The sequence below is a fragment of the Pelobates fuscus genome, chromosome 10 (assembly GCF_036172605.1).
Source record: "Pelobates fuscus isolate aPelFus1 chromosome 10, aPelFus1.pri, whole genome shotgun sequence".
NCBI classification, from domain to species: domain Eukaryota; kingdom Metazoa; phylum Chordata; class Amphibia; order Anura; family Pelobatidae; genus Pelobates; species Pelobates fuscus.
This window is the reverse complement of record NC_086326.1, coordinates 15,930,384-15,955,752: the sequence shown is the minus strand read 5'-3', so window position 1 is coordinate 15,955,752 and position 25,369 is coordinate 15,930,384. Positions and strand designations below refer to the sequence as shown.

The 25,369-nt window shown below is 38.0% G+C and overlaps 1 protein-coding gene across 4 annotated transcripts in view; it reads left to right on the top strand.

Moving 5' to 3' along the window:
* Positions 1-25,369, top strand: part of KCNIP2 (potassium voltage-gated channel interacting protein 2) — a 395,028-nt gene that overhangs the window by 329,697 nt on the left and 39,962 nt on the right. The window contains exon 2 of one of the 4 annotated variants that reach the window (XM_063434930.1): positions 23,504-23,599. The exons of the other annotated variants lie outside the window; for them this stretch is intronic. Coding sequence (XP_063291000.1) covers positions 23,504-23,599 — 96 coding nt within the window. The remainder of the gene's footprint in view (positions 1-23,503; positions 23,600-25,369) is intronic. 4 annotated transcript variants of the gene reach the window in all.

The window sequence follows — 25,369 nt, the reverse complement described above, 5'->3', positions numbered from 1 at the left end:
TGAGTTAGGATATGAGTGTGAGTTAGTGTGAGAGCTTGAATTAGGATGTGAGTGTGAGTTAGTTTGAGAGCTTGAGTTAGGGTATGAGTGTGAGTTAGTGTGGGGTTTGAGTTAGGGTGTGAGTGTGAGTTAGTGTGGGGTTTGGGTTAGGGTGTGAGTATGAGTTAGTGTGGGAGTTTGAGTTAGGGTGTGAGTGTGAGTTAGTGTGGGAGTTTGAGTTAGGGTGTGAGTGTGAGTTAGTCTGGGAGTTTGAGTTAGGGTGTGAGTTGGTGTGGGGTTTGAGTTAGGGTGTGAGTTTGAGTTAGTGTGGGAGTTTGGGTGTGAGTGTGAGTTAGTGTGAGAGCTTGAGTTAGGATATGAGTGTGAGTTAGTGTGGGAGTTTGAGTTAGGGTGTGAGTGTGAGTTAGTGTGGGAGTTTGAGTTAGGGTATGAGTGTGAGTTAGTGTGGGAGTTAGGGTGTGAGTGTGAGTTAGGATGAGTCTGAGTTTGTGTGGAAGTTTGAGTTAGGGTGTGAGTGTGAGTTAGTGTGGGAGTTTGAGTTAGGGTGTGAGTGTGAGTTAGTGTGGGAGTTAGGATGTGAGTGTGAGTTAGTGTGGGAGTTTGAGTTAGGGTGTGAGTGTGAGTTAGTGTGGGAGTTAGGATGTGAGTGTGAGTTAGTGTGGGAGTTTGAGTTAGGGTGTGAGTGTGAGTTAGTGTGGGAGTTTGAGTTAAGGTGTGAATTTGAGTTAGTGTGGGAGTTTGAGTTAGGATGTGAGTGTGAGTTAGTGTGGGAGTTAGGATATGAGTGTGAGTTAGTGTGGGAGTTAGGATGTGAGTGTGAGTTAGTGTGGGAGTTAGGATGTGAGTGTGAGTTAGTGTGGGAGTTAGGATGTGAGTGTGAGTTAGTGTGGGAGTTAGGATGTGAGTGTGAGTTAGTGTGGGAGTTAGGATGTGAGTGTGAGTTAGTGTGGGAGTTAGGATGTGAGTGTGAGTTAGTGTGGGAGTTAGGATGTGAGTGTGAGTTAGTGTGGGAGTTAGGGTGTGAGTGTGAGTTAGTGTGGGAGTTAGGATGTGAGTGGGAGTTAGTGTGGGAGTTAGGATGTGAGTGGGACTTAGTGTGGGAGTTAGGATGTGAGTGTGAGTTAGTGTGGGAGTTAGGGTGTGAGTGTGAGTTAGTGTGGGAGTTAGGATGTGAGTGTGAGTTAGTGTGGGAGTTAGGATGTGAGTGTGAGTTAGTGTGGAAGTTAGGGTGTGAGTGTGAGTTAGTGTGGGAGTTAGGATGTGAGTGTGAGTTAGTGTGGGAGTTAGGATGTGAGTGTGAGTTAGTGTGGGAGTTAGGATGTGAGTGTGAGTTAGTGTGGGAGTTAGGACGTGAGTGTGAGTTAGTGTGGGAGTTAGGATGTGAGTGGGAGTTAGTGTGGGAGTTAGGATGTGAGTGGGAGTTAGTGTGGGAGTTTGCCTGTTACGCAGCATTCTTGGTTCCCAGAAGCAAGGTGAGACTCCCCCTTACCTATTTTGTTGTTCTTTAGAAAACCATCTCTCCTGATTAACTCCACCGGGCAACATAATCTAAAAGGAATGTTGAAACTTTAGAAGATACAGGTGTCAGCTAAAGTCTGGTGTTAAAACCCCCTATAGGGTAATGTAAGACGGTACTTTGATCTTTTTCATGAGTCAGCCTGGCAGTCTGTGTCACCTGGGGATAGGAGAATAAAGGATGCAAGGTGTAAGAACAAACTGAAAGGGTTAATAGGAAATATGCAACATTATATTAATCATCCAAACATATTAAATGGAATTTAAACAAGCTCAGCTCCCTTTCTTGTATCCAATATACATAGAAAAGACACAATAAATGATCTAAAGTGTAATAGTCGTACATAACACAAACTGAACAAAACAGAGACAATAATAAATTAGAATAATCAGAGGGATGTGAACATTTTAAAAAGAAACAAAGAATCAGTTAAACATTACTGAACATGAATTGTGGTAAAATAAACCTCGGAATTGCATAGTTTAGGATAAAAACAAACAAACAAATGTTTTTTATTTGCCACATTTCACTGGTTAGTAAATAAGGTCCGTAGAGAGTTTCTCAATAAATAGTTAAAGATGGCAATACAGGATGCTAAGACGGACCTGCCATATGTCAGGAAACTGAGTTTGCTAACAGTGGGTGCATTCATTTATACTAACGTAGCAGAAGTCATTATTTGACATTTTCATCCATTTGTGACTAGCAGATGCCCTCAGAGTAACCCATGGGCTACATCATATTATTCTTAGCACAGAGAAATAAAGTGTGTATTGGATTTCTCGTGGGGTCATTGGGGAGTCAGTAAAGTCTTCAGCTCCCATCAGCAAATATCTATGGCAGGGATTGTCAAAAACATGTGTCGATCCCCGAGGTAGGGTCTAGTTGTTTGAATGGGGGGACCACCCTCCTCACTAATGTCCAAGTCTGAGCACAACCACAGCACATGCGGACATTACCACCATCATTCCCTAACAGTTTCCAAGTAGCGCAGGCTTTGCAGATGCATTTCAGTATTCAGAGAATGATTCTGCAAGTTTAGAGGGTGATATTTGCTTTAAGACGATAATAAGGTCCCTTGCTATATGCCAAAACTCTTGGTAATTTTATATCTTCTATATACCATACTTTATCTGGCTTTATATCTCCAATTCCCTATGCGAATTGGGTTTACGTCACTGAACACCTAATCATAGAGAATTTAAAGCTTTAAATGTAGGGTAAATACTCTACACCTGAATTGGAGAATTTTTCTATTTTCTGCTATTTGGGTTTCAAGTCACAACCATTTGTTTTTCAGGGAACAATGCACCTATCTGGCTATATTATTATATATATTTATAAACTTACTCCAGGGCTCAAAATGTAGCCCTAGCAGGTAGAAATTCTCCCCTGGTGAGTGAGCCATGGACTCTCAAGGCTTGCTGTGGCCAGCAACTTTTAAGTGTGTTTAGTAGAACGGACTTAAAATATGGAGCCCGGGTGTACTCTATAATTTCACGGGGTGCCCGTATTTTTCATAAACATAGGATAAAACAATCTCCGCAATCTGCACACCATCCGTGCTGCCTCTGTGATTGGGCTGTCAATGATCTGTGACAGCCAATTGGTGCCCTCCCATTTTTAGTTGGACTTTTTGCTCCAGTCCTCACACAGTTGATGGTAGAATCAGCTAGACATACATTTAATTTGTTTACTTCTCAGACACCACTTTTTTGTGATGCTGTTTTACTTTCGCCTTGTTTTCGCAAATAGACACGACTAGGCCTACAGGCTCTTGCAAACTAGAGACCACTCACCTGACTACACTCCTTTTCTGATATCCATTTTTTTTTTAAGATATAGATTTAATAATATGCTTTTTCAGTTTGTTACTTGGTTATTGCTTTTGTTTTTTGTTTGCAAATGTTACTTCCCGAATCTCTTTCATGTAGAAGGCAACAGGACTGGATTTCCAGAGACCTGCGAGTGATACCTGAACATTTTGTGCCAACAGGCACTTGTGATGTAAACCCAGGCCTGTCTATAGGTGGGTTTTTAGGACCTCAGGTAATCCCTCAGTTTAGTCTACCTGCAGTGCTAAATCCAACCTCAGGGTTGTATGTATTCGCCTCAAGGTAAATTCAGTTGAATATCCTTCTCAGAATTATACAATAGTAAAATTAAGTTGTGTTCTAACACCTGTTAATCAGCTGTAAATTTGGTAAATATTCACAGTCCCATTGGCCAATAATCTGGGATGTGAATATTTTCATTTAAATGCTGCTAATTAATCAAACCGTGTTTTAAAAGTCATTTAACCAACTAGCTAACCTGCTAAAACTATCAGTATTTAAAAATGAAGAGCTTAAATTTCCCATCTGTGATTCTCTGTGATGAATATACTGCCTCGAAGGTTCATAAAATATTCAAGAGAAACTCAAAATTGCCTTTGTTGTGCCCTGTACTTGTTGTAACCACATCTATGACTGAAGGATTACATAGTGAACACGCAGACACGTGCTAGGAGAACTCCGAAAACTCCACTTTACAGATGTGGTCCAAACTTCATACGTTTGCTTGAGATGCAATAAGAGTTTGTGCTCTGACTGAAGTCAACAAGATATTTTTTAATGAAAATATTTAGAGAATTTACGAAAAATTCTCCAACTCAATAATCACAACTCTGTCATTTGGTTTTCACTTTGACGCAGTTTGATGTTTAGTGAATGAATCTTTGTGTGTGCGACATTGCCAAAATGTTACAAACTGAATAGCAGTTTAGATGGACCGGAACTTCTCAATAGTGTACTCGGGTGCACGTTCCAGAGGTTCCCTTCCGGGAAATATTGTGAGAAGGTCGAAACTTGGCCAGCTCCACTCATGAGGAATAAAACTCCTTTGTTAACATTTTTGGTTTTGCAGCTCAATTATTTTCTATTTAATGCCAAAACATTAGGCAATACTAACAGGGTTCTAAAGTATTTAAACAAGCAATTAAAAATGCAGATCACAGGGTATTACTTAAACTTGTTAACCCACTACCTCAAAGTTTTTAAGGGCCAATAATCCATAGCTTTTATTGCCAAACCAAACGTTCTTCACAATTATCTAATACATTTTATCTCATTAAAGAATGAACCCTGATTTCAAAGGATACCATAGTCATGAATGAGTTAATCCTTGTGTTTATCCAACAGTTTTAGAAAATTCTTTAGAACCCAGTCTTTATTTGTTTTGTTTTTTCACTATTCAGTTCAGATTTCTTGATCTCCAGGAATTCATTGACATCTTCCATATTATTACTGGTATAAGTTTTCTTGTCTGTTGTATTATTTAGAAACGATGACTAGACCTTGTACTGGTAATTCTGTTACATCTAACGTTTCCGGATGTAAATGAAACATTTAGCTTGCTTAACAACTTCGAATGATGCTGCCAAGAAATTCTATATTGTATGTGTCATGTTTTTTCTGTTTGCAAGAAAACCAAAACCTAAAACTTTAAACAGTATTTGCTTGTCCATGACCTTTTCTGTTGGTGTCAGATTTTGAGATAACATTTATTTTGGGATCTGAAATATTGAAACACTGAAATGTGACACTAATAGACAACGCTCAGTATTCCTCACTGACGTGCAATTGTTCTTTAACCCCATCACAGCGGATGTGTTTCTAGGTTTTTGTGGGTTATTGGCTAAATAATGGTAATTTTGCCATTTTTGTTAAAGTTTACTTTTATGCTATCTTGTTAAGTGAGGGTGTACTGTACATATTGCATGTTTTTAAGGGACATGGAGCTTTTGACAACCAAAATATTTACTGTGTATATTGAGTTTAAAGGGACACTTCTACTATCCCAGCATCTTCATCTTAATGAAGTTGTTGTAGTATGTTGAGGTCCTGAGTGAAGTCTTACCTTATGGGTTTAAACCATTTTCAAATGGTTTAATCTGAAAGTCTCCCAACTGTAACCGTCCATGTGGCCCTTCTGCCTCTTGGCCCGTCTGCAATGAGGAAGCCTTTTTCTTGGGTACCAGAGATATGCTCAGAGTGTCTGCTGATGCTATCTGCCTATCAATGACCATCAATTGAAAGAAGTGCTTTAGAAAAGTACATACTTATATAGCTGTCTCCAAATCCATAATCCTTGATTCAGATTATTTGCCTAGATAGGGGCATTTTGAAAATGTTTATATTCCCATTTTACCACTACCCATTCATTTTTCACGCACACCATAGTGTTTTGACTGTTACTCTCTTGAAGAAGTAAAATAACTGGTGCACAGCTACATCTCTGGTACACTTCAATACCCCCATGTATAGTTTGCCAGATTTATATGCAAAAAATATATACAATTTTATATATCTTGATTGGTTTATAGGTTACATGTCTACTGTGGGTGGAATAGCACCACCAAATTCAAATTACGCCCACCATGGCATACCTGTTGGGCTATTTCTTTTATAGTATGTGGAGTTTTTAGTTGATTGAACCGCCTATTTCTGCTTAGGTTTTGGAAAATTTTTAAGTATTGTTTTGCATGCACGCACATTGTGTTTTCTCTAAGGCTAATTGTATTTTGCTGCATTCCCTGGGTAAAAACAAGAGACTTAGGCGCTCACTATAAATAAGAATGGGCTGAATAAATAAGAATTCCCTGAGTAAACCCCACATATAATCTTAGCCAGGTGAGGATGAAGTTATAGGTAAGAAACATGTTGTAAGACGTTCCGCAACACTCCCCCCATAGCGCTGCATTGGTATAATTCATTCATGAGGAGATGCTGATTGGTGCAGAGTCACGATTAATGCACATGCTCAGGCAGCCCCCGCGGTGTTGTCCTGGCAGGAGCAGGACCACAGTGATGCCAGTGTGGTGAGGGATACAAGTTACCATATATACTCGAGTATAGGTCTAGTTTTTCAGCACTTTTTTTGTGCTGAAAAATCCCCACTCGACTTATACTTGAGTCAATGTCTGTATTATGGCAACTTACATTGCCATAATACAGACAAGGACCGCCGGGCTCATTACAAGCCCGGCGGTCCTGTTGGGGGCTGGCAGGAAGCGTTTACTTACCTTTCCTGCAGCTCCCTTCTCCTGCGTTCTGGTCAGCTCCCCTGTAAATCTCGCAAGAGCCGCGGCATCAGAGCGTTGCCATGGATTACCGTGGCAACGCTCCGCGCGGCACGCAGACCGCAAGACTTACAGGTGAGCTGACCGAAACGCAGGAGAAGGGAGCTGACAGGAGCTGCAGGAAAGATAAGTAAACGCTTCCTGCCAGCCCCCCTCCTGCACAGTACACACCACTGGACCACCAGGGACAAATTTTTTTTTTAAAATAATAAAAGAAAAATAATAAAATAAAATAAAAAATGGAATCAAAAAATATTAAAATAAAAATAATTATAATATTAAAATAAAAAAATTAGAATATTTAAATAAAAAAATAAAAAATAATAAAAATGCCCTCCCCCACACACTACACACACACTACACACACACACACTCTGCATTATATACACACACACACACTCATACAAACACACACTCTGCATTCACACAAACACACAGAGTGTGTTTATTTAATGCAGAGTGTGTGTTTGTATGAGTGTGTGTGTATATAATTATAAAAATCACAGAATTTCATAGCCCCGAGTTTTACCCTTGACTTATCCACGAGGCATAGCATATGTCACAATTGTTGGTCACAAAACTGCACTCGACTTATACATGAGATCGACTTATACCCGAGTATATACGGTAAGTAATCTTAACTTATCTTAACCTGGTGAGGGCTCTAAACCTAAAAACGAAGAAAATCATTCTAACGTTAGAAATACATATTTCGATCTCTGTCATTAGAGCTTCCCTTCAAAAGATGCCGAGAGCCTTGATAATAAATCTCAACATTATTGTTTACTTCCAAGCATTTTCTGTCTCATTAGAGATATCTTTGCCAAAAGCTCAAGGAAGCAGGCTGAAGGGTCAGTGTTAGGACCCGCTTAGGGGGGTCTGCCTTGACGTTGGCAGGCGGGCATCCCTCCAATGGCCATTGGAGCAACTAAATGACCTCCATTTGTCTAAATATACATAGGGATTAAGGAGAAAGCGCAAGTAACATTTTCTTTTCTTTGGTTTTTACTATATATTGGGGCTGATGTGTGTTGTAGTCCTTGCTGCTTAAGCGCAGGACTTCTCTTTTTGTATTTGTATTTACTTCCAAGCATTGTCTAAAAGCCCATGTCACCGCTTTTATGGTTTTTTAATGAGCCAATGGGGCACCGGATAGAGTTGTATTTTTGTGTTACTATTACAGTCCGTAATTCATTTGTATAATGTTAGGCAAGTCTTTCACTGGGGAGCCTAATTGCAGCTCTTTTTCCTTTTTCATCTTTAAAGACAGTTTCTGATCTCGCTAGGATCGTTAAGCGTGTTGTAGTGGATTGCAAGTGCTTGTTGCATTAGTACATGCGGTTTTTCATTAAAGGTGTGACAACATCTAGTTGTGAATTATTAAGATAACATGATAGCTGTAAGTATGTAAAGTAGCCCTTATGTGATCAGATGTGTTTGCTTGCAAATTCAGTGAAGGAAAATTGTTGATAAAATAAAATCTAAATGTGTTTATTAATTGTGGTCCACGAAGAACCTCGGTAGGAGCGGAATGCGTAGGACCATTCTATTGTTTATCTATATTTTATTTATTTTAATTAATACCCCTGTTACCATACACCACTGGAGTCTATATCCATCACTGGTGAGAGGAATCAGGAAGGGTGGTAGACCCTAGACCCCCATGCTTCAGGGGAGGAACCCTAAATACGCTGTGATATACACATATCTTGTGAGCTCAATTTTCATGCAGAGTTCTATTGGATCTATTTGTATTACGTGATTGCATATTTCTTTTTTTTGTTTATAGCAGTATCCTTAGATCGTTGGTCATATATAAATGTAACGTTGCATTGCTTTGCTTACTTTAGAAGGCAAGGGGTGTTGTACTATCTTTAATTGTGGGCCTCATCTTTATCTGATCATCTAGGAGACACACTCTGAAGGTGTATAGCAAACCTTTGGGAACTTAATAAATACTATATTATTTATAGTTGAAATTCTGAAGCTGCTGCAATTAGTTTAACTTGATAAATTGCTCACATTTGTCAGAACATTAGGAAAACCATTAATAGCATAATTGAGATGTTTATACCTTCTATTCGAAGAAACAGTACAACGATGATGTCATATAAATGAGGGTAACGTTTGAACCAGAAAGCAAAAACACATTTGGCTTTGATACTTAGACTCTATTATGCCTTTACCGAGCTTCTTGCCTTCATATATGATGTAATCATGTAGAACATTTCCATAGGGACTGATTTTGGAACCATTTGGTTGTGACAATTGTTGAGTTGCTATGTAGAATGTGATGAGCTGCTAGAATGCTGTAGGATATTGGTTAGACACTGTATCATTTCATTTATAATGTTAAATAGAAAATAAGTATTTTATTAGTTTTCTCTAGGAGAATTAATTCAAATGAAAGATTGCTCATGGGTTTATTATAAAGTTTCCTTTATTGTGACCAGGTCTATATATAAGCCAAGCATTCGGGGTGAAACAGGTAAAAGAGAGTCTCTCGCAGTCCACAGGGAATCTTTTAGGTCAGTTTCCATTCTGAACACTAAATATACTAATTGTACCTCTGTGTTGGTCACATGATCTTCTCGTCCTTGTAGGTCCATATCCATTAAGCCTTCTGACTATTTTGGAGTGAATTAGTGTACATACCAATTCCCATCATACTTAATATTACTAATTATTTATCATTGTAGAAATAATCTTTGAATTAGCTTTTCATTTTGGTGAGTTTAAGCAAGAGTATAAAGACAGATCACAGGATTTTACATATAATTATATAACTGTTTTTCTTTCAGAACATGTTATTTAAGGGAATTAGGAGTTCATCTCTTTAAAGATCTCTTTAAATAATCCCTTTAAACTCTGAATGCTTCTAATAAAGACAACGAAGCGTAACCTTAGTACCTGCATACATTTATAAAACGTGAATGTTTAACTCATTTTGTTCACATTTTGCAGACATATTGGGCATTTGACAATACTTTATAATTTATCCTGCAATTTGTCCTGCAATATTCCATACGCTTGTTTTTTTTTTTTTGTTTTTTTTTTTTTTTTTTCAATATTAGCTTAGAAACTAAAAAAAAAGATCAGTTCAATAGAGGCAATTTTACAAAAATAAATAAATAAAAAGAAACATAGCATAGCGAGGGTTTTTGGGCGTTGTAGTTTAACTGATAGTTTTCTGAACTACAAGTACCAGAACCCTGAGCCATGACAAGGTACAGTAGTAATTCTTAAGTAAAACTGGAAACTTTGCAGCATGAGAGGAAGGGTGGGTGTACGTAGCAAAAATTATTATTATTGTTTTTTTTAAAATCAAGACGATTAATTCATTCCCATAGATATGCTACACGTTGTCCCTTTAATAGTTTCTGTTGTTTTGAAAACAGATTAAATCCAATAATATGTATCACTTATAGTAGTTTTTTCATTGATTGTATAATCACTGCTTGATGTAATGTATTCCCGTCTACAAACACGCAGGTATAGAAACAAGCTTTCTGGACATGCAAGCTAATATTTGGCATAAAAAAGCCAGGACAGCAAAGAATGATCTATTATCTGTGCATGCATTAATCTGGATTATGAAATGATCTTAAAATACTGAAAATGTTAGTACTGCATGCTGGTGTGATGATTTATTTGTATTAGTCTAGCTACAAATGTTTATTATAAAACAACATGCAATTTATTAACTGAACCTTTAAAATGGTGTGTTTTCCTACCTGTATTGTCTACACGTTAGTTTCTTGTTGTCCAGTAAATCCCTAATGTTCAGTTACTTCATCTTTCATTAACTTTCCCTCTCCCCCACCTTATGTAAAATTCCATATTTTTGATCAAATACATTTTTTGCAGCACATTCTAAATCCAACCTGTAAAGTCTTATATAAACATATCAACAGTTACCAAGTCACCTTCAATACGGGAAAAATGTCCATAACATTCCAGTTCAACCATTTATGTTTAAATCATATTCTCATTTTCATTAAATATATATATATAACAAAAAACACTTTGTGGCAGGGATGTTGAACTGCACACCAGACATGTTTTCTGGATGACAACTTCCAGGCTACAGCTGGCATAGACTTATAGGAGTTTTTATGGTATGCCTGACCACACTACACCCAGATACACTGTATCAAACCACACTATACCCAGATACACTATGTCCGACCACACTATACCCAGATACACTATGTCCGACCACACTACACTGAGTTACACTATGTCCAACCACACTACACTGAGTTACACTGTATCCAACCACACTACACCCAGATACACTATGTCTGACCCCCACTACACCCAGTTACACTGTATCCAACCACACTACACCCAGTTACATTGTATCCAACCACACTATACCCAGATACACTATGTCTGACCCCACTACACCCAGTTACACTGTATCCAACCACACTACACCCAGTTACATTGTATCCAACCACACTATACCCAGATACACTATGTCTGACCACACTACACCCAGTTACACTGTATCCAACCACACTATACCCAGATACACTATGTCCGACCACACTACACCCAGTTACATTGTATCCAACCACACTATACCCAGATACACTATGTCTGACCACACTACACCCAGTTACACTGTATTCAACCACACTACACCCAGTTACACTGTATCCAACCACACTATACCCAGTTACACTGTGTCCGACCACACTACACCCAGTTACACTGTATCCAACACACTACACCCAGTTACACTGTATCCAACCACACTATACCCAGATACACTATGTCCGACCACACTACACACAGTTACACTGTATCCAACCACACTATACCCAGTACACTATGTCCAACCACACTACACCCAGATACACTGTATCCAACCACACTACACCCAGATACACTATGTCCAACCACACTCCACCCAGATACACTATACCCAGATACACTGTCTGACCACACTACACCCAGTTACACTGTATCCAACCACACTACACCCAGATACACTATCTCTGACCACACTACACCCAGTTACACTGTATCCAACTACACTTTACCCAGATACACTATGTCTGACCACACTACACCCAGGTACACTGTATCCAACCACACTACACCACCCAGATGCACAATGTCTGACCACACTACACCCAGGTATACTGTATCCAACCACACTATACCCAGGTACACTATGTCTGACCACACTACACCCAGATACACTGTATCCAACCACACTATGCCCAGATACACTGCATCTGACCACACTATACCCAAATACACTGCATCCAACCACACTATACCCAGTTACACTGTATCTGACCATACCATACCCAGATACACTAAGTCTGACCACACTATACCAAATACTCTGTATCCGACCACACTATACCCAGTTACACTTTATCTGACCTCAATATACCCAAATACACTGTATCTGACCACACTATACCCAGAAACATTGTATCCGACCACACTATACCCAGTTGCACTGTATCTGACCACACTATACCAAAATACACTATGTCCAGCCACACTATACCCAGTCGCACTGTATCCGACCACAATATACCCAAATACACTAAGTCCGATCACCCTATACTCAGTTACACTGTATTCAAGAACACTATATCCAGTAACTCTGTATCTGACCACACTATACCAAAATACATGCTGTCCAACCACACTATACCCAAATACACTGTATCTGACCACACTATACCCAGATACACTGCATCTGACCACACTTTACCCAAATACACTGTATCTGACCACACTATACCCAGTTACATTGTATCCGACCACACTGTACCCAGTTACACTGTATCCAACCACACTATACCAAAATACACTATGTTTGGCCACACTTTACCCAGTTACACAATGTCCGACCACACTATACACAAATACACTACGTCCGACCGCACTATACCTACATACACCATGTCTGACCACACTATACCCAAATACACTATGTCAGACCACACTAAACCCATTGACACTGTATCCGACCCCACTATACCCAGTTAGATTGTATGCAACCACACTTAACCAGTTACACTATATCCGTCCACACTATACCCAGTTACACCATGTCTGACCACACTATACCCAAATATACTTTATCTGACCACACTATACCCAGACACACCATGTCCGATCACGCTATGCCCAATTACGCTATGTCCAATCACACTATACCCAGTTACACTATGTCTGACCACACTGTGCCCAGTTACACTATATCCGTCTGCACTATACCCATTGACACTGTATCTGACCACACGATAACCAAATACACCATGTCCGACCACACCATGCCCAGATACACTATGTCCGAACATACTATACTCAGATACATTATGTCGGAACACACTATACCTAGATACACTCTACCCATGCACACTATACCCATTTACACTATGCTCAACTACACAATACCCAGTGACAAACTGCCCAGGTACAATATATCCAGCCACACTATTCCCAGTTAAACTATGCTCGACCACACTATGCCTAGCTACACTATGCCCATATACACTATATCCGACCACACTATGCCCATATACACAGTATCCAACCACACTATTCTTAGTTACACTATGCCCCGATACATGATGTCCGATGTACTGGGAATTTGGGGCCATAACAGGGACTGTCTTTCCTACATAGAGACACTTGGGAGGTATTGGTTAGTGCAAGATGTATATAAACATTAACATTACCACGGTTGCTGGGCACTGTATCAGGGGCACTCAGCGGGAACATTAAATTAGTTTTCATGGAGATATCTCCACTTTTAGAAGATTTCCCTAGAATTGCTCTTTAAACATAACCCCCAATGTTTCTGCAAATTAGGAAAGAAAGGTTAAGCATAAGACAATGTTATTATGTGTAACAGATTTTTATACTCATACACTGCAAAGAATTATTCATTATTGTCACCATATTTAATACATTTCTGCAATTAATTTATTCCTCAGCAGTGCAACACGCTGTTTGAGTGATCTTTTACTTGGCAGCAGAATGGAGATATAAACCTAGCCATACATTATACACACAAATTAAATCAGATGTAAACTACTTAAAAGTGAAACGCCTATTAGCTTCTCCTGTGTTCATTTTCTGCAAATAGAAATGTGATTAAAGGCAGAATTCTCATGTCTCTGGAGGTGACAGATCCCCACTACCTATGAATAAATATATTTTGACATATGAAACACGTTAGGTGGTCTGTGACCTACAACAGACATCATCCCATTGCTATTTTTAATATTATTCTAATAAAGAAGATTTTTTTATTTTAATTTAAATCTTTACTTTGTACTGCAGATTTTGGATCAGAGATTTATGACAGATCCACATCCCTTTTACCCTACTAAACACTTTTGCAAAAACACAATTATATTAGTATTTCTGAGTTTAGGGTGTCTGTACATTTGGGTATTTGTTCAATAGTGCCGTACAGGCCTATAGCACTATGTGGGTTCCAAATATTTACCTGGCGTGGTCTGAATTCAAAATTCTAAATTAATTTAAAATTTTAGATAAAACAATATGCAAAGTTATCACACTGCTGACTTGGAGAATCTTTACAATTCAGCTAATTGTCCCGTAGCAACTATATTTTAATAAATACATCTGTTAGATAACACGATTATCAGAATAAGGCTTAATAGTAATAGCCATTATTACATACTGTACACAGCCATTATTACATACTGTACACAGCCATTATTACATACTGTACACAGCCATTATTATATACTGCACCCAGCCATTACTATATATTATCCACAGCCATTAATATAAACAGCACAGAGTCATTACTATATATTATCCATAGCCATTACTATATACAGCACACAGTTATTACTATATATTATCAATAGCCATTATTATTTACAGCACACAGTTATTACTATATATTATCCATAGCCATTACTATATACAGCACACAGCCATTATTACATACTGTACACAGCCATTACTATATACAGCACAGAGTCATTACTATATATTATCCATAGCCATTACTATATACAGCACAGACTCATTACTATATATTATCCATAGCCATTACTATATACAGCACACAGCCATTATTATATACTGCACCCAGCCATTACTATATACAGCACACAGCCATTACTATATATTATCCATAGCCATTACTATATACAGCACACAGCCATTACTATATACAGCACACAGCCATTACTATATTCAGCACACAGTCATTACTATATATTATCCATAGCCATTACTATATACAGCACACAGCCATTACTATATATTATCCATAGCCATTACTATATACAGCACAGAGTCATTACTATATATTATCCATAGCCATTACTATATACAGCACACAGCCATTACTATATATTATCCATAGCCATTACTATATACAGCACACAGCCATTACTATATACAGCACACAGTCATTACTATATATTATCCATAGCCATTACTATATACAGCACACAGCCATTACTATATATTATCCATAGCCATTACTATATACAGCACACAGCCATTACTATATACAGCACACAGTTATTACCATATTTTATCCATAGCCATTACTATATACAGCACACAGCCATTACTATATATTATCCATAGCCATTACTATATACAGCACACAGCCATTACTATATACAGCACACAGTTATTACTATATACAGCACACAGCCATTACTATATATTATCCATAGCCATTACTATATACAGCACACAGTTATTACTATATATTATCCATAGCCATTACTATATACAGCACACAGCCATTACTATATATTATCCATAGCCATTACTATATACAGCACACAGCCATTACTATATACAGCACACAGTTATTACTATATTTTATCCATAGCCATTACTATATACAGCACACAGTTATTACTATATGTTATCCATAGCCATTACTATATACAGCACACAGCCATTACTATATACAGCACACAGCCATTACTATATACAGCACACAGTCATTACTATATATTATCCATAGCCATTACTATATACAGCACACAGTTATTACTATATATTATCCATAGCCATTACTATATACAGCACACAGCCATTACTATATACCGCACACAGTCATTACTATATATTATCCATAGCCATTACTATATACAGCACACAGTCATTACTATATATTATCCACAGCCATTACTATATACAGTACACAGCCATTACTATATACAGTACACAGACATTACTATATATTATCCATAGCCATTACTATATACAGCACACAGTTATTACTATATGTTATCCATAGCCATTACTATATACAGTACACAGTCATTATTACATACAGTACACAGTCATTACTATATATTATCCTTAGCCATTACTATACAGTGCACAGCCATTACTATATATTAACAATAGCCATTATTATATACAGTACACAGTCATTATTATATACAGCACACAGTCATTACTATATACAGCACACAGTTATTACTATATATTATCCACAGCCATTATTATATACAGTACACAGTCATTATTATATACAATACAGAGTCATTACTATATACAGTACACAGTCATTACTATATATTATCCATAGCCATTACTATATACAGCACACAGTTATTACTATATATTATCCATAGCCATTACTATATACAGTACACAGCCATTATTATATATTATCCATAGCCATTACTATATACAGCACACAGCCATTACTATATATTATCCATAGCCATTACTATATATTATCCATAGCCATTACTATAAACAGCACACAGTCATTACTATATATTATCCATAGCCATTACTATATACAGCACACAACCATTACTATATATTATCCATAGCCATTACTATATACAGCACACAGCCATTACTATATATTATCCATAGCCATTACTATATACAGCACACAGCCATTACTATATACAGCACACAGCCATTACTATATACAGCACACAGTCATTACTATATATTATCCATAGCCATTACTATATACAGCACACAGCCATTACTATATATTATCCATAGCCATTACTATATACAGCACACAGCCATTACTATATATTATCCATAGCCATTACTATATACAGCACACAGCCATTACTATATATTATCCATAGCCATTACTATATACAGCACACAGTCATTACTATATATTATCCATAGCCATTACTATAAACAGCACACAGCCATTACTATATATTATCCATAGCCATTACTATAAACAGCACACAGCCATTACTATATATTATCCATAGCCATTACTATAAACAGCACACAGCCATTACTATATATTATCCATAGCCATTACTATATACAGCACACAGCCATTACTATATATTATCCATAGCCATTACTATATACAGCACACAGCCATTACGATATACAGCACACAGCCATTACTATAAACAGCACAGAGTCATTACTATATATTAACAATAGCCATTATTATATACAGTACACAGTCATTACTATATACAATACACAGTCATTACTATATACAGTACACAGTCATTACTATATATTATCCATAGCCATTACTATATACAGCACAGAGTCATTACTATATATTATCCATAGCCATTACTATATACAGCACATAGCCATTACTATATATTATCCATAGCCATTACTATATACAGCACACAGCCATTATTATATACTGCACACGGCAGCCATTACTATATACAGTACACAGCCATTATTATATACAGTACACAGTCATTACTATATATTATCCATAGCCATTACTATAAACAGTACACAGCCATTATTATATACTGCACACGGCAGCCATTACTATATACAGTACACAGCCATTATTATATACACACACAGTCATTATTATATACAGTACACAGTCATTACTATATATTATCCATAGCCATTACTATAAACAGTACACAGCCATTAATCATTTTACAAAATAATAGTCGATGCTGGAAATGTATCAGCCACAGTTGACAAAACACAAGTATTTAATCGATGCAACAAGTTATGCCGGTTGTAGTTTGTTACTCAGAATTATTTTACACAATAACAGTCATTGTCACAGTATAAAGACCACCTGGCAGGCTAGAACCATTGGCTGGCAATTAAGTAGCATTGTTCTGAAAAAATATCACCAACTGGCACAGTAACAGAATCCGACTGTCTATCTCTATCCAGAAAAATACCAACTAGACACATAATGGCAACTGACCGCGAGTCTATATCGAGCTCAATATCACCAGCTGATGATATATTGCAGTCTGCCAGACTGAAATGGCCTGTATCCAACAGAACAGTGTTACCTGGGAATATACCAAAACTACTGTGTAACAGCTGACAGTAAATCCACTTGCTTTCAATATAAAACCTGTGCACAGGGAATATATTCAGTATGGCCAAAAGAAAACAAATTGCGTTGTTTGATTCGCGATTCGTCCATTTGGCGTTTCACCCATGCAATCATTTTAGGAAAAACAATTCTGACTAAGCAAAAGGCGTTAAAATGGGCCAGTGTACTGCAAAACATAAATATTGTGTATATATTCTGCAGTACATTCATAGGGGCATTTTTCTATTTCTTAGGTTCACAGATCAAGTGAAAATAAGTGACCAACAGAGGAGCAGTAAGCAAAACTATATTTAAATATTATAAGTTTATTAAATATATAAATGTAGAGCATTTTATTTTTTTACTGCTCCTCCTTTTATCCCTCAATTGCTGACTTCTCACTGGCTATGAATAAAATCAACATGTAGTGACTGTCCCCCAGCCAAAAAAAAATTTCCATTAAAGGAACTCTATAGGATCAGGAACACAAACTATTCCTGACCTTATAGTGTTAAAACCTCCATCTAGCCCCCTGTGCCTCTCCCCTTGCCCCCTAAATATAGTAAAATCTTACTTGTATTCAAGTCTGCAGCTGCTGCCTCTACCCCTGACCTGCCTGCTGCATGCTGACATCATCAGAAGTGATTCTGCGAGCCAATCACAATGCTTTCCCATAGGATTGGCTGAGCCTGTCAAGGAGGCATATCAGGGGCAGAGCAATCATAAGCCAAACACAGCCCTGGCCAATCAGCATCTCCTCATTGAGATGAATTGAATCAATGCATCTCTATGAGGAATTCAGTGTCTGAATGCAGAGGGTAGAGACACTGAATGGCAGTCACACTGTGCAGCACTCCCCAAGGAAGCACCTCTAGCAGCCATCTGAGGAGTGGCCACTGGAGGTAATCAGAGGCTGTAATGTAAACACTGCATTTTCTCTGAAAATAACGTGTTTACTGCAACAAGCCTGAAGGGAATGATTCTACTCACCAGAACAAATTCAATACGCTGTAGTTGTTTTGGTGACTATGGTGTCCCTTTAACCATCTCTTTTTCTGATGCCACGGATGAAATTCAGAATTACAAAACCAAATTAACTGTTTGTCCAATTTGTTATTCGTCAATATAGAATTTTGAAATTATGGAATTCGCAAGAACTGCCAATCACCCAAAATTCAGACAGTTCGCAATTTGTTTAAAACGGAATGCACATGTCTAACGACTAGGCATTAATACACCAATTGTCAGCACAGTGTCAGAGCTGGTAAGACTGTTTCACTCTATAAAGTCCCTGTTTAAACAGGACCATCTCCTTATCGACTGAGATGGTTATTTATAGGTTGGTTTACAAAGAGGTTCTTTGGATACTTCTAATAAGGGAATTAGCTAATTCTATGGTAGGTTCAGCCGGCTCTGACCTTGTACAAGTCATTTTACACCGACAGACCCTAGTTACTGTAAATATGATACTCCTAGGGTTTTACATGCAGTAATAAAACATGAACAGCTCATTTAATTAAGTGATTTATTTCAAAGATAAAATAACCAAACTGATTAAATTCTCAAGTCATTGAAAAGTGAGCTGTGGTGATTTGAGAACAGAGTTAAAAAGTTTAAGGTACAATTATCAAGTTGGAAAAAATATCCAATTGGACACTGCCCCATCAACAACACAACTTGCAGTCTAGCTGATAATTCCTAGTATTTGTATATACACTTGATCACATTATCCACCTACATTCTTAAAGGATTACAGGAAATCAGAAGAAGTTAGATTGTTACACAAAATACATATTAAACTGTCTCTCTCACTTTCGGGGGTCTTTTCATATTTTGCAAAGACCCCTCTGATATGACGTTCAAGCTACAGGTGTGAGGTACATGCCCCCCGGATGGCGCGGCCAACTTTTGTCTTCAGCATCTGCCACTTTATCCGTTAGTGCTGTCCTCTGCTGCATACGTGGGGATACAACACTGATATCTATCGAGACCACAGGAGCCTCCATAGACTACGTTTTGCTATCTGTGAGGTGCAGCCTGATTCCCATAGCCATCGCTAGTGACAGCTGCGGGAATTGACAAGAACTGACAGCAGAAGCTCTGCCTTTTGTCAAGTTTCATCAACCTTGTCTTTACGATAATCCAGAGTAGTCGTTACTTTGTCTTACATATTCTTACTGAGTTGGAATTTCAGTAAAATACCAGCACACGTAATGTGAGTATTTTTTATAAAGATTATATCTGTATGGAATATTTATCATTTTTAGCGAGATGAGAGAGCCCCCCTTAATATAATGAATAATGGCAATCTGTGGTTTATGTATCAATGGTCAATTTGTGTTTAAAGAGTAGGGCCTTGCTTAAACCGGTTGTTTGAAAATGCCCACCTTCTCTCCCAATGCTCTGATCTGCTGTCCCCTGCTTGCACTTCACTGTCACTATCATCACGCCGTCCTGTGCTGTTCCCATCTGTCCCTGTGCTGTTTCATGCAGTCACCTGTTGTTTTAATGCTCTTCCCCGCGGTGCTACGCTCTCCCAATGCTGTCACTTGTTCTCTATTGTTGTCACGTGCTATTCCATTGCTGTCACCTACTGCCACTGCTGTCCCCAAGCATTGATCACTTCTATTTTTATTACTTACATATCTATATACAAGCACAAGGGGAATTTCTTCAAATAATGCATTGTTCCATTGTCCCTTTATGGGATTTTTTTCGAAGCCAATATCGATGGAACCTGCAGGTTGCTGCTAGGATATCGAACCATATCACAGGATCGTAGGACTGTCCTATATCAGTTCAAACCTGGAAGGTGGGACTGCAACACATGACTAGTTAGCCACCGGCACGCCGGGCCTATTATAGAGAAAATAATTCCTTTGTGTCTGGATATTAGTTACTTTATTTATAAACAAAAAGGCAAAACGGGGATTAGTTCATTTGCCAAAGGCAAGATACAGTTTCCTATTGTAAGAACGGTCTAATCTTTAACCACTATACTAAACACATCATTTAACCATTTAATGTCTGGTAATTGTCACTGAGCACTCCTCATCAACTTTCTGTCTCAAATCATCTCCAAATGCTGGTTCCCAATCACTATCCTGTATTAATAAATTGCATGTTGGATCTGGTTTTGTTTGCTATCTGCCTGCTTGTTTTCTTTTTTTTTTGTATTTTGTCTTTGAATTGACACTGACAGTGCATGTGTGTGAGAGAGACAATCATGAAACAACTTGTCATGAACAATGGTTTTACACTAGAGCTGTCCTGCTATGGCTGCCCAGCGGTTGTTGGACTACGTTTCCCATCATTCAATACCAACAGCCGAAGGGCCAGTGGTTAAACAGCCCTGTTCTAAATCATTCAACCAATAGAGCGTATATTATTATGTTTAAATACATCACAACTTAGGCTTGAGTGCCAAGAAGCATCACACAGTTCCGTGAGACGTATCTGGGCCACGACAAGTCTTGTTTTATGGAACAAGTGTCACATTTGAAATGTAAAGTCATTTTAGGAAGGCAAACGCCACCCTGATCCTATAATAGAAAAATAAAAAAGGTAGGTTTAAAAATACCAGTATAAAACACATGCAGCAGACAGGTCTTTGGAGAGAGGGCTAACAGTATTTCTGGCAGTATGTTAACAATCTGTGCACATATGTACAAATCACCATGCACACAGTTCCCCACGCTATAGACACTATGTAGTCCTTCAGGGAAATTAGAAATCTCTTCTTTCTTTTGGCTATTCGGAAAACACACATGGGATGTTCAATAAAATATATCGCCTACCACAGTTATAATTACTTCCAAGGCCTGTCCAGCAGAATACCTACTTCTGCAAAAATCAGTTCAGCTTATCTGCTGGTTTTCCCTTTATTTATTATTATTATTATTTTGGAACATTTTGTATGTGCTTAGATCTCTTTTACACTACCTATAATTTTTGATTTTTTTTTTTAACTCTCTACATTCTCAAAAATGTGTCAACAGGGTTAACTAACTGGGTGCAAGTGTCACTATGATACTAACATTACTACATCACTAATATTGGGGCATAGTTTAAAGTCGAGCAATCACTTTGGAAACCAGTTGAACGTATCTGCTGACTCTATTGGCTACCAAGCGCTACAGAATCTGTTGGCGCTATATAAATGGCAATAATAAATAATAAATAATAAATACCAGGGTAATTGCTTGAGTGTTACAGTGTTTATTTCATATTTCTAAATTGCCACAAGAAAGACGGACACATACCCCCGGCCGAGATCTATGACCACAGATTAGTTTATATCTAGATATACTTACATATAGCTCTAGCTCTGAATATATATTTTCACTTTTTAGCTGAATATGAGATGCCAGATGACAGTGACAAGGCAGCCGAAAATATAACTGACCGTAATGCAGAAGTAAAACAAATTAGCTTATATTGTCATTTTAGCTTTTGTCACTTGAACAGAAACGCAAACACATTAAAGCACTGAAAGATTATCCACAATTTTGTGAATTATAGAAAATTACAGATGGTTCACAGTTTAACTTCAATGATATCTTGTGATGCACCTCTCTTGGCAATCAAATTATTTCATGACAAGTTGTAAGTTGTTCCACAAACTGTTGGGTTTCAAATTATTTTTTTACTCTGATGCTTCCGCTCAATAATATTTCTAAATATACTTCAAATCTTGGGATTTTATTTAAAGAACACATAGGGGCACAGTCAAAACAGAACACCTACCTATATAAACTACATGGTGCTCCAATGATTTGCTTATTAGAAGGAAAACAGCAGAGAAGATTATTGCAACACAAAGATAAACAACACAAACGAACATACTAACAAGCTAACAAGAAACGCCTACTACATGGTATTGCTTACTTTAATGATTTTCACAATAAGCATTTGGCTTATTGCTAGCGATTTGCACATATGGAAAAAAAAAAACCTGCACGTTTGTTATTAAAAATCTGAAAAGTCAACTATGTTATAAGTTATATCTCAACCAAGATAAGATATACAGCATGTACAGGGGAGAAGAATGAAATCAGCTTAACAGCTATAGTAAAGACAGAAGGGAAAGGTGTTTCAGACTTATATCACTATACCAGAAAACTTGTTTATTTATTTTTAAATGCACTTATTTTTAAGGTTTTATTTTTTTGATTATTTAGGGAAAATCCATTATTTTATTTATATCTCACACTGGGTAGGTAGTACATTTTTCAAAGTCACAACACATATTCGCATATAGGTTTATTTTATTGAAGGTACTCAATATTTTAAAAGCTCCTTAGCATAAATTATTTTGCCTTTAAACGCCATTAAATCTGGCTAATATTTCTTCAATGTCATTCCCCACTACATTTTTGAGAGATCTCATGTATTATTTTGTGTGTTTGAAATAAAACAAGTACTTAGCAGTTTGTCTTTAAATAATTTGCAACCCAACATTTTGTTGAATGTTTTAATCATGTATTTTTTTTTTATTTAATTTTTATTATTATAATGTTTGTTTCTAAATAATTTGCTTTGTTCTGATGAATTCCAGGCAACCTTCCCAGTCAAAATAAAAAAGCTTTTAAACAACGTATCCTCAAACTCTTGCCTTGCTGCGGTCCTAGGTCCACCCCCTCAGTCAGTGAAAGCAAGTGAATTTTTCTAAATTATTTTATGAAGTTTTGTATTAATTGAAATGCTTTGCACTACAAGTGAGACTATTCACTAACCTGTGAGCTGTGAAGAATTGAGACTGAAATCGCAAGTTTTAGACCAGTCTACAATTTCCTATTTCTTTTTTCAGTTCTTGACAACTCCAGTTTGCTGGATAACCCCACTGGTGTTTGATGGTTTATTAAGTCGGTCTTGTTTGCCTTTCATGTGTATTATTATCGAAAGAACTGTAAATCCTGTTTTTTCTTCCTGGAACGATAGCCCAGCACATTTGCAATTTGATGAGCATTCCTTTGTTGCGGTTAAAAAATGTGCAACGATGTTTTAACAAGCTCTCTGGCCTTTGTCGAGTCCACAAAAAGGTTGATAACTTTTTGACAATCTCAATGATCTTTGTCAAGTCAAAGGAGAAGGTTATAATGTTGCCACCCATTTTGAATCCAATAAAGTAAGACATCAAACAGGACGTGTGCCGAATTATCATTCTGTTTGTTCGATTACATTGGACAAGGCATCTGGGGTTATTGAGGTATGCTCACCTTATCTACAGTTTGTACAGTCCTACATCAGATCTTTCGAGTCGCGAGGCTCCTAAACAGAGAGATATATCAGTTGCTGTCCAGAATGTAACTTAAAAGAACCATATAGTGTCACGAATACAAACATGTATTTCTGACACTATAGTGTTAAACTAACTGTTTAGCTCCCCATATTTTTTTGCTGTAATAGGTGATTTTAGGAAGTCTTGTAAAATGTAAAACTGTATTTTTGTGTGTGCGCTTTTAATCTGTATTTTGTATAAATTTCGCTGTTAATCTGTATGTTGTATAAATTTTGGTCTGTACGGCCGCACCACTGCTGAGAAATGCATTTTCCAGGTGTTCCCCACTGTCCCCTTTTTTCTATGCTATCCACGGACTTCTTTCATTAACAAGACAATTTTATCCACAAAACTACCGTTCACTGGATTAGTTTTTGCTTTTAAATATACCGTATTTTTCGCTCCATAAGACGCACTTTTTTCCCCCTCAAAAGTGAGGGGAAATGTCTGTGCGTCTTATGGAGCGAATATGAAGCTTTACTTACCTGTCTTGCAGCGTTGGCCGGCAGCACAGGGCGCACCGCGGTACTTGAACTTGAATTTCATGTTCCGGTTTCCGGCGGGACTGAAAGGAAGTGCGCACACTGAGCTGAGTGCGCACTTCCTTTCAGTCCCGCCGGAGACCGGAACATGAAATTCAAGTTCCACTACCGCGGTGCGCCCTGTGCTGCCGGCCAACGCTGCAAGACAGGTAAGTAATTATGGGACAAGGGGAGGGGGACAGTAAGGGGAGGGGGACAGTAAGGGGGGGGGGATGAAGTCTATGGGGGGGGGATGAAGTCTATGGGGAGGGGGGGGATGAAGTCTATGGGGAGGGGGGGGATGAAGTCTATGGGGAGGGGGGGATGAAGTATATGGGGAGGAGGGGGATGAAGTCTATGGGGGGGGATGAAGTCTATGGGGAGGGGGTGGATGAAGACTATGGGGAGGAGGTGGATGAAGTCTATGGGGAGGGGGTGGATGAAGACTATGGGGAGGAGGTGGATGAAGTCTATGGGGAGGGGGTGGATGAAGTCTATGGGGAGGGGGTGGATGAAGTCTATGGGGAGGGGGTGGATGAAGTCTATGGGGAGGGGGTGGATGAAGTCTATGGGGAGGGGGTGGATGAAGTCTATGGGGAGGGGGTGGATGAAGTCTATGGGG